Genomic DNA, 11,517 nt, shown 5'->3' on the forward strand with positions numbered 1-11,517 from the left:
TTGTTTAAATGGACTTGCTTTTGGACTGTGAAGATTTAATCGTGATAGTTTATTGGTTTAGCTCTGGAGAAGCCGAGGCAAAGCTATATTGCTCCAGCCAGAGCTATTTATATACCATCACTGAGAGCTCCTCTTTATATTATTGGTGTTATTGCCTACTAAAAAAGGAGTGTTAAAAGACAACTTAGGATTTTGTTTTTATTCCTTGCCCTTATTCACCACAATGATATTTTTAGTTTATTTCATTTAGCTCTACATCTTCCAAGAAGGCTTTATCTTTTTCACAGTAGAGGCAGTCAAGAACTCAGCTTGAAGCCATTTCTTCTCAAGCCTTTTTTTTTTTTGAATGGTGAAAGGATCAAAGAGAGTGGAACTCTGGGTGTGAATTGAACCTCTTTGCTCTTAGCCCCTTCCTGATCAACACATCTGCTTCACTGAGGGGAGAAGTGACCAGGAAGTTTAACTGAAGAGGCCTTTAAGAAAAGGGGTGAAAATTGTAGAAACTATTTCTTTGAGTTGCTCTATGCAGAAGGAAGGATCAGTCTTAGACATTCATCCTTCACATTTGGTTCTGGAGAAGATCATTATAATTCTGCTTAGCTTTACTTTTAGAAGAGTGCTTTGCTGAACAGGGCAGGCAGATAATCATTCATTGTTGCAAATATCTGCTGAATTGGACAAGAGCAGAAGAGGAATGACAGAGGACTGGCTGCTCCTGTGGCTGGAATTTGTTAGCTGAAACTTGGAGAGCATAAGACATACAGCTTCAAACAATGTCCTATAGTAAAGCTAAGTTTGGGAACTTAGAAGATTTGCATCCCTGAAAGTAGAGTAGTTGAATCTCAACAAAAGTGTCAGATTTCACGCCTGGATATGGGGCTTCAACAGAAGAGTTTGAAAGCAGTGCTTTAGCCTGTGATGCAAGGAGTATGCCTGGACACTGTGGCCTGGCCACAGTTACAGATAGCAGCATCCCTCATTTAGTACCGTTGTCTTCACTTAAGGACATCTGTGTGTGTGGATGCATAACAACAGTCCGTTGTCCATCCAACCTTCCATGTTATTAATGAAATACCAGACTACTTGTTATGTTTCCTTTTTTTGAGGCCACCTTATGAGGCATATTGTGCCACCTTATGAGGCATATTGTAATAATATGTGAAGTTCTCTTTTATCTTCTCCTGTAATATGTAGCAGCATAAGCATAAGACCTTTTTCTTTAAAATTTAGTGAATTATGCACATCTTTGAGTTATGGGAAGGGATAAGCTAGATGCTGGGCTTCACAACTGCAAATCAATTTGCAAAAGACTCTACGAAAAATAATGCTTAATATAATTCAACTTCTCTTCCATTAACATCTTGAATTATGGTGTAAAGTTTTGTATTTTTATTCTAGAAATGTAGCTGACATTAGCATTCAGGTATACAGTTCAGTTTATCTCTAGTGAAGAGTCTTTTAAAATTAAGTTAAATACAGCACAAGAGACATAGAAAATCGATAATATTTCATTTCTTTTAAGTAAGATCTTTCTGTATACATTTGCTTGGGGTGCTTATAAATTTCTCCCTTTACGGAAGTATTTTATAATAAATGTCAGTTATAGATCTAACTGTAGCAAAAAATAGTGCAGGTTCTGGAGTACCTTTGATATATCAGATAAAAATTGCTTAGCTAAGTAGCAGTGTAGGAAATAGTGGTACAGTCTCTTAAATGATATTTTTAAAATGTAGTGATATCAATGGGAGAGCATTTAGGACCTTAATATGAAAAATACTGTAGGATTCAGTACATTGAGCTTTAAGATATTGTAAACTGCTTTGCTTATTGGATTACCTATCATAACACTTTATATGGAGTAGAGATACAAAAAATATTTGCAGATGGATGTGAACTGGACTCACTAATATATTCTTTTTTGTTTACTCCCATTTACTAGTGATACGTGATTGAGTTAGTATTACGTTTATAGTCTGAAGATTTTTATCCTAATGTTAGCTACAGTTGTAGTGGCATTAGCAAGTTATTTATAGAACTGGTTAGAACTAATTTGTTAAATATTAGAAATTGAACATTGGGAAAATTAGTTTTTTAATAGCCATGTATGCATTAGTAAATTTAAAAGCACCCTCTAGGGGTGTTACTAAGGAAACTTTTTTTTTTTTTTTTTTTTTTTTTAGAAATAGCTAAGGACAAATTAAGGACAAATTAACTACTCATCAGGTTCCTTTCACCCTACAAGTGTAACCGCATTGGTGATTATTGTGGCAGCCATGACTAGATAGAATAATATTCTAAATTGGCCCTCACAATTGAAAAGTTTTTTTGTTGTTAGGGGGGAAAATGTAGGAGTCTGTAAAAGGCATTTCCTGGCTATCAGATTTGTTTCTGCTTATGAGAGGTTAATGAATTTGAGAGTAAGAGAGAATTAGATGCAGATTAAGACTTTGGTATATAATATAATGAAGAAGAATCAACAGTTAATACCTAAATTAAAATGTATGACTCCTTTTTTCTTTTTTAAACAACGCTGAGCATTTCTTTTCTTTTCTTTTTGGCCTCGCCACGTGGCTTGTGGGATCTTAGATCTCCGACCAGATTGAACCCGGGCCTTCGGCAGTGAAAGTGCCAAGTCCTAACCACTGGACTGCCAAGGAATTCCCAATACTGAGCATTTAAATCATGACCTAGTTACCTCATAGTAGATGAAAATATATAAATGAAACCTAGGAATTGAACTCTTCATTAACTCTGGTGTGGTACTAAAAGATTATGAATTGTTTCAGTTGCAGGAAAAACTCTTGATTTTTAAATTTCATTTGATTTTCTTATTGTTGCACCTTCTGAAGTGAACATCAATATTAGTTTAAGAAGGAGGGGCCAGGAAATCTTTATATGTCTAAGAAAAGGTGCCTACTCTTTTTTCTGTTTCTGCAAATGGTGATAACATATGATACATCCTTAAGTATTTCTATACACTTTTTTTTTTTTTTTTTGCGGTACGCGGGCCTCTCACTGTTGTGGCCTCTCCCCTTGCGGAGCACAGGCTCCGGACGCGCAGGCTCAGCAGCCATGGCTCACGGGCCTAGCCGCTCTGCGGCATGTGGGATCTTCCCAGACGGGGGCACGAACTCGTGTCCCCTGCACCGGCAGGCGGACTCTCAACCACTGCGCCACCAGGGAAGCCCTATACACTTTTTTTAATGACAAAAGAGAAAGACTTATTACATATAACAGTATGTTTACTTATAGCTTCATTCGGTATGACAGATGTGGGTGTTAACTTTTTGAATATAAAAAGAATCAGTACATTTTAGTGATCTAAGATTTCATCATTCTGGCATGCTGAGAATTGATCTTATAAAATATCCTAAAAATTTAAGAATGACTATTAAAGTTTTTTTAGTTCAGAATATAAAATATACTGTGTTGACAAGGATGAAAATGTTTGTGGTCTTAAGGAGACTCATTAATAATTCATAAACCTGGTAAGAATTTTCCTCTTTTTTAAATCTTTACCTAACAAAAGACGGAGTTAGTCATCTACTACGTACTTTAGACATGAAAGAGCTACTCTGGGTCTCAGTGTGGGATCAGACTATCCAACCCTCACCTTAGAGAAAACTGAAGCCGCTTATGTGGCCTTTGAAGTTGAAGTATCATTTCCTTTTGTCTCCACTCGGGTACTCTGTTGGCCCTTGGCTCTTTGGTGCATCATTAGAGTTTATATGTTTTGACTGTGGCTGGAGGAGGTCAGTGCAAATGGGTTTTGTTCAGCTGCAGACTTACTTGGGCAGATTTTCATTTCAACACTTTTAAAGTGCTTACTAAGAGAAGAAAATACAATTTTAGGTCAAACAGTTGCCAACTCAATATTTATTTGTAGGTTTATTAAATTCTCACATACATGTGCACATGAGATTTTGTACTTGTAAAATATATGTATTTTTATTTTTTACTACTGGGTATACACTATTTTTCAGAGTAGGATCAAGAATACAATTTTTAGTTTTTAGATGCTGTATTCTTTTAATTGAGTTAAGGGAATTGTTAATTTTAAGCTTATAATATTTAAAGGAAATACACTGTTAAACGTCCTCTTCCTAAGTCTGGCACATACTAAAAGTCTGGCACGTTTTTCTTGCTGTTGGGAAAGCAGTGGTGAAGAAGATAGAAAGTCCCTGCTTTCAAGGAGTTTTTCCATTCTAATAGGTAGTCATAGGCAATATTTATTTAAGCAAATAAAAGAGAAATTTCAGACTGTGGTAAGTATAGTGAAGGAACCAAAATAGGTAATGGTGTTGGAGGGAGATTGGGAGTTGGGGGTGGGCAGAGTCGGAGAGCTACTTTAACAGGGAATTAATAAAGAAAGGTCTCCTTACATTGTGACAAAAGGGACCACTCATGGAATCATCTGGGAGAAGAGCTTTCCAAGTCCAGGGGAAGCAGGCACAAAGGTTCTGACATGTTCAGGGATTGGAAAGGAGGCTGATGTGGCTAGCAGGTCGTGAGCGGAGGGAATGACTGTCACTGAGTTGGGTGTGTTGGCTGGGGTGTATCACGTGGATGAAGAGTTTGGGTTTTTTTTTAACACTTATACAGGAGGAAGTCGTTGGGAGGGACATGATCTGATTCATGTTTTTGAGAGACCACTGCGGCCTCTGTCTGGAGGGGTGGGAAAGTAGGCAGAGAAGTCATTTAGAATCTATTGCTGTGGTCCAGGGGAGAGGCTGATGGCTGCTTGGACTAGAGTGGTAGCCCTGGAGGTTCTGAAAAGAGGAAGGATTTGTGATAGATATGTGATAGCCCCAGAGCAGGAAATGTGCTGGTTCTTTACCTTGAAATCCTGTGGTTTCTGATAATTCTGGCAGCTTTAAATCTTTCTATATTGTGGCAAAGGAAAATAATTGCTCCTAGGGCATATGAAGGAGTTAATTTACAGCATAGACTGTACAGCAGTTAGGGTTGTTTTATTAAATCTAGCAAGTTGCAGTGAGTATTTATTTATTTGATTTTCTTTAAATGTAACATTTTGTTGTTGCAGGAAATGTTTTCATATTTGTCCAACCAACTAAAGAAGCTGTCAGAAGCCTACAATGAAAGAGTGTTGCATACACCTCACAATCCCATATCTTTAGGTAATTTTTTTTCTTAAAAAAAAACCACAGTACTTCTGAACCATCCCCAGTGGGAAGCTGGTGTTTCTGGAAAGAGTATGAATTATTTCTGGTTACAGTGATGTATCTAATTTCATTACAGTGCTAATTTGTAAATTTTAAAAGTTTAGTCAGCCTTTATAAATGCTGTAATGTATTTCTAAGATAAAACCTATACGCTGAAAGAATTCAAATCTATGTTAAGTGTTATACTGAATATATGGAAAATAATACTTTTAACTCTTGCTTCTCACCAAAATAACTTGGTCACTGATAAGGACTCTATATAAATATTTTAAAATTTCTACCAGTTAACAAAACACCATAACATTAGAGATATTCTTACAATTTTTAATGCTGTTTTATTTATTTTCTTGAGTATGCCTGTGTTAGAGGAATCTGTATTTATGATCATTTCATTTTCTCATGTAGTACAAGAACTACTAAACAGGATAAAAAGAATGTTGACTTTTATGCATTTAACTAACTTTTAAACTTCATGATTACCCCTTTTAATTTGTGAATATATATAGTATAATATAGTTCATATTTCATGTATATCTGAGGAAAGTAAGGAAATAATAATTTGTAATTGAAGGCTTTTTCAGGAATGGGCTTCCTTGGAAAACCATTTGGCCACTGATAGATAATAAAATCACCCCAATCAGTCCTTTGTTGGTTTATAATCTATGTAGATTTTATAGAAGGTGATACGGTATGATTTGAATCCCAGTTCTGCCATGTACTAGCCTCTAACTTCCTTTTCCCTGTCTATAAGTAGAGATAATGATCCCTCACATACAAAGTTGTTAAAAATGGTTGAGATTATATTTGTAAAGTATCTAATATGGTAAGTCATATTATCCATGTCATTGTTCCATTTATTTAATCGGAAAATTCACTTTTTGGAAGGGTGATATGGAAATTCTCTTCTGATTCTGAGCATGTTTATGTTAACATATTTTTCTCTGATATGGAAACAAATCTTTACTATAATTTATTAAATGCATTAAAGTGAAATGGTGCCATGTGACAATGAATAAAAAGTGATATCTCCATGAAATAAGACAGTCACAAAAAGACAAATGCTGTATGATTCCACCTATATGAGGTACTTGGAGTACTCAAAATCATAGACAGAAAGTGTAATGCTGGTTGCCAGGGGGAGGGGAGAATGGGGAATTATTGTTTAATAGGTATAGAGTGTCAGTTTTATAAGATAAAGTTATGGGAATGGATGGTGGTGATCGTTGTGTAACAAGATTGAATGTATTTAATACCACTGAACTGTATACCTAAAAATTGGGTAAGATGGTAAATTTTATGTTGCATGTTTATTAGCACAATAAAAAAAGTGATGTCTCTGTGATTGTTTGTTTCTTAAGTGGTTTTGTGCTGGTGAACCAAGGCTCACTGGAATACTTTTTTCTTTTTCAGCTATGACACTTAAAACACTAGATAAACACTGTGACAAAGCTGTCACTCAGCTTGGCTCCATGCTTTTTACCAGACAGGTTTCTGGAGCCAGGTAAGTATGTTTAAAAGAGGATTGGATTTATTTCACTTTTCAAAATTAACTCTAATAAAGCACCTTTCTTTAACAATAAGTCCCCCAAGTATGTGCTGAACTGCACCTGAGAATTCATCGTGGAGGAAAAGAATGATGAGGTAGAGAATCTGTAAGGCTGTCACACAGTCAGTCACCTGTGGAACGTGAAATAGTCACAGGAAAGATACGAATCTTGTTTGCTTTAATAGACATACAAAAACAAAGTTCATTACCCCTCTGTACAAATTTTTGTCTTTATTTTCCTTTGTTAGATTATCTTCAGTGGTGTCACATTATGGTGTTAGAAATAAGTTGTCTTCATTACTAAATTTAAGTGAAAGTGTTTTTAAGGAAAAGTCCATTTCCTAAGCTGAAAACGCTATGCAGTTCTTGTCTAAGTACTGCCTTTGAAAAATCTACTTTTTGCTTTTATATGTACATAGCTTAAGATGAATTTCATTTTTCATTTTATGTTTGATGAGGTCAGAGAAAAATGACTTGAAAAGTACCTTGCTCTAAGTACTCTTCTTTACGTGCTTCTGCTAAAGAATTTCTCTCTGACTACCAGAGGTTAGAGATTTCACATCAAAGAACAACTTTTTAAAAGGAAAAAAATCTTAGATTAATTCACCTTTTACCTTGATGAGCTATGTCTATATGCAGCATAGTTTTGACACTTCTAAAATGCTTTTCTTGGCCTTGCTTTTTAGTGTTGCCACTATTTGTCTTTATGTTGAGGTTGATCTTAATTGAGCTCTTAAAAAAAAAAGTACTGTTAGAAATCTGCTTATATCAAGTATGACAGTGAAATCAAGCTTTAAAAATGCATGTACCATTGCTGAATATTACTGATTGCTGACCATCAACCCACTGTAAGCAGTTATGTAATTTCTGCTGGATCCTGGCTTTAAAACCTTCCATTGCATAACATGATCAGATAGATGTAATTCTAGTCTATTGATTACTTGAGGCGCTACACGGCAGTTAATCAAAGTGGTTTGATTTACAAACTTAAATATTCCATTAAAGTATGTATATGTGAAGTCAGATTCTGTTATTTGATACAAAAACAGAAATAACTTTCTTTTTACCTTTTTGAAGATGTAAAGGTGTTTTTGATTCCTAGAGCTTGTAGCTCTTTAATAGAAACTAAGTAAATGGTAAGCATCAGGTAGTACTTTCCTATGTGAAGTGCATTGTATAATTTTATTTTAAGGCTGCAGTCTGTTTTCATAGGCTACGATTTATGGCTTTTATTAAACCTCTTACTAAGTAGGTGTAAGGCTTAATAGTAACACAGCTTTCTTTTGTTTATGGGTGATACTCTTAACATCACCAGACATACTAAATTGGTAAATCTTTTCCCTTTCAGGGTTGTGCCTCTTGGGTCTGTGCAGACTGTGAGTGGCTACACTTTCAGAGGCTTTATGTCACATACAAATAATTACCCTTGTGCTTACCTCAATGCTGCATCAGCCATCGGTATGAAGACACAGGATGTGGACTTGTTCATAAATAGACTTGACAAGTGTTTAAAGACAGTAAGAAAAGAACAAAATAAAGAGAGTGATGTATCTGGAGTTGACAATTATGATAAAACTGAAGATGTGGTTATAGAAGAAATGGCTTTAAAACTAGATAATGTACTTCTTGGCACATGCCAGGATTCTTCCTGATGACATGTGAAGGGTTTCTTTGTGATAATTTTTAAAAAGTGATGAGGCTACAGTATAAGCTAGCAGTTTAAAGACAAGACTTGAGATTTTTGAATTGAGAATTTCATGGAGAATATTTGGTCGAGGAATAGAACATGGTCTGAGCTAGCCATTGACGATTGTTACATTTGTTGTTCTTAGACTGCCTCAATCATTATCCTTAACAGGTTATAATGTACAATTAGCGTTTTTCTAATGGCTAAATATTTGCCAAATAAACATTATGATTCAGATAATTCTTACTAATCTAATGATAGTAAAATTACACATTACTCTAGTTCTCTTTGAAATGTGTAGACTGCTTTCTTCTGACCGTTCTCTATCACTCACAAATTATGTTTCTGACCACACAGAATTTAGAAAGATCGCTAATGCTACTAATTAGTAGATGTTTGTTGATGTGTATAAGTCACAGTATGCCTGTAAAATGGACATTTCCCAGGAAAGCAGAGTCAAGGTCAAGGTGTAAGCTTTAATTTTTGCTCAACAGAAATGGATCTCAACTGGGGATGATTGGCTTCTTATATCTAAGTAACATCTGGAGATATTTTTGGGGGTTTTTTGTTTTTTGGTTTTTTTTCGGCCACGCCACACGGCTTGTGGGATCTTAGTTCCTCGACCAGGGATTGAACCCTCGCCCTCAGCAGTGAAAGCGTGGAGTCCTAACCATTGGACCACCAAGGAATTCTCTGGGGATCTTTTTTGATTGTCAAACCTAGTAGGATGCTATTGACATCTAGTGAGGGGCGGCAGGGGTGCTGTTCAACATCCTACAATGGACAAGACAACTTCTCAAAACAAAGATTTATCCAGCCCAAAATGTCAGTTGTGCTGAGGTTGATAAAAACTTCTCTAAAGTAAAAGAACTCCTCAGTAAAGAGAAGTTTTCCATAGCAACTTGAATTATTCAGTAGTACTTCAAAGAAGGTAGCTCTGTAAATGTTACCAACTAAACAGCATATAGATTCTTTTTTTTTGTTAACATCTTTATTGGAGTATAATTGCTTTACAGTGTTGTGTTAGTTTCTGCTGTATCACAAAGTGAATCAGCTATACATATATCCCCAGATCCCCTCCCTCTTGTGTCTCCCTCCCACCCTCCCTATCCCACCCCTCTAGGTGGTCACAAAGCACCAAGCTGAGCTCCCTGTGCTATGCAGCTGCTTCCCACTAGCTATGTATCTTACGTTTGGTTGTGTATATATGTCAGTGCCACTCTCTCACTTCTTCCCAGCTTACCCTTCCCCCTCCCCATGTCCTCAAGTCCATTCTCTATGTCTGCGTCCTTATTCCTATCCTGGCCCTAGGTTCATCAGAACCATTTTTTTGTTTTTGTTTTTTTAGATTCCATATATATGTGTTAGCATACGGTATTTGTTTTTCTCTTTCTGACTTACTTCACTCTGTATGACAGACTCTAGGTCCATCCACCTCACTACAGATAGTTCAATTTTGTTTCTTTTTATGGTTGACTAATATTCCATTGTATATATGTGCCACATCTTCTTTATCCATTCATCTGTCAGTGGACACTTAGGTTGCTTCCACAGCGTATAGATTCTTAAGTGAAAACTGAGGTTACCATTTCTAAATATATAATTATAAATTGTTAATATGGCATGTGTGCATTTTTCCACTTGGGAAAGTGAAAACTTTATTCCATCATTTTGCTTCAAGGAGTCTGTATATTTGGTTGGTTTGTTCAGGTGTTTTGCACAGCTGTCATTAAGAGTGGTTAACATGGGGATTCTGAACATATTTTTGCTGGGGAGGTGAAAATGATAGAGTATGAAGAACAGGTGTATTCCCTTCTCATTGCCCATATGCTTACTTTCTGAGTCTGAAATTCCAGACGTACTGGCTATAACTATTAACGTTTGTTGTTAATTTTAAGAAATAGACTGATGTCTCATAGTCTAAGGAGTTAGTGAAGCCTCTGAATGCACCAAAATGTCAAAGCTGTATTTGTCAAGACTTGCTCTGTGGAGCATTTATTCCTAAGAGATGCTCATGGGTATAAAAGGTTCCACGGACAAATAAGTTGGAGACTTTGCAAACCTGCCTATTGGCATATTAAAGTTTCTAAGAATTCCTTCTATTCCAGTTTGAATGTATCCTTACCTAAAGATGGAACCCTTTTTTTAATTAAATACTTACCGACATCCCATTGAACGAACTTTTGAAAACACTACAGTAGAGAATGCCACGTAGCTTTCTGGATGGTGTTTTTCTCTGTTGTTTTGGCATTGTAAACTATGTTAAATGTGAGCTCAGACAGCTGCCACTCCCACGGGTAAGTTAGAATATTTTGGACACTGGCTTGACAACCTTGGAAGTCAACTGTGTTGAGATAAAGTACTTAATTACAGATATTGTAAAGATTACTTTAAAATTATTGTATCTTTGGGGTTCAGATATTTGAAGTGTCTGGGTTCTTTAAATAGCTATAATAACTTCTTTCAAAGGAGTAAATCCTGGATTAAAAAATTGTATAATATTTTATGTGAATTTGAGACTGAATTGTAGAATTAATAAAGCTGAAGAGTTGCTATAGACCCTCTCGAATCTGTGAAAGGGAATGAAGTGATGTTGCAGATGTAGATGCTGGCAGTGCAGCATACCGTCCACGTAAGCCAAGATTGTTTTATAGAACAAGTGATCTATATTGTGTGATCATCATTTAGTTTAAGAAAGGCCAGAGCCGAGAGACCAGCAAATGTTTTCTCATCTGCAGTGTATCAGCAGTTCTTGGGCTTCAGCTGCTGAATAGATAATAATTCCAATTGAAGATAAATTACATGAACCCACATGTGAATGATAGATATGTTATAACATTTCATTTCTGGTGCATAAAAATCAGCTGCAGTTTTTATTATTAGTCCTTTCTTTTCAGAGGTTTTGGAATTCCAGCTCTATTCCTGCTGGTTTCAATTTGACCTTGAGGTCGGAGAAGTCACAAGAATTTTTGAAGGGATGTTGTAGGTTCTGCATATTGAGGCTTTCCTTTGCCACCACCCCAGTGTCCTTTGACTTGCTGTCTCTCATCTCCACATATAAGTATAAAAAAGCATTTACATACAGTTATTTATTTTAGCCT

The 11,517-nt window shown here is 36.0% G+C and overlaps 1 protein-coding gene across 2 annotated transcripts in view; it reads left to right on the plus strand.

The window, feature by feature from the left end:
- The window catches only part of SEPSECS (Sep (O-phosphoserine) tRNA:Sec (selenocysteine) tRNA synthase), a 35,522-nt gene extending 25,972 nt beyond the window's left edge, over nt 1-9,550 (plus strand). The window contains exons 9-11 of one of the 2 annotated variants that reach the window (XM_081253754.1): nt 5,045-5,138; nt 6,594-6,684; nt 8,078-9,549. In XM_081253754.1, the coding sequence (XP_081109880.1) occupies nt 5,045-5,138; nt 6,594-6,684; nt 8,078-8,381 (489 nt within the window). In that variant the 3' untranslated portion in view covers nt 8,382-9,549. Of the gene's footprint in view, nt 1-5,044; nt 5,139-6,593; nt 6,685-8,077 lie in introns of both variants that reach the window. The other variant, XM_081253753.1, reaches the window with a different exon arrangement.
- Nucleotides 9,551-11,517: the final 1,967 nt, after the last annotated feature.

Source organism: Mesoplodon bidens, assembly GCF_964165515.1.
Source record: "Mesoplodon bidens genome assembly, chromosome: 1".
In the NCBI taxonomy this organism is placed as follows: Eukaryota; Metazoa; Chordata; class Mammalia; order Artiodactyla; family Ziphiidae; genus Mesoplodon; species Mesoplodon bidens.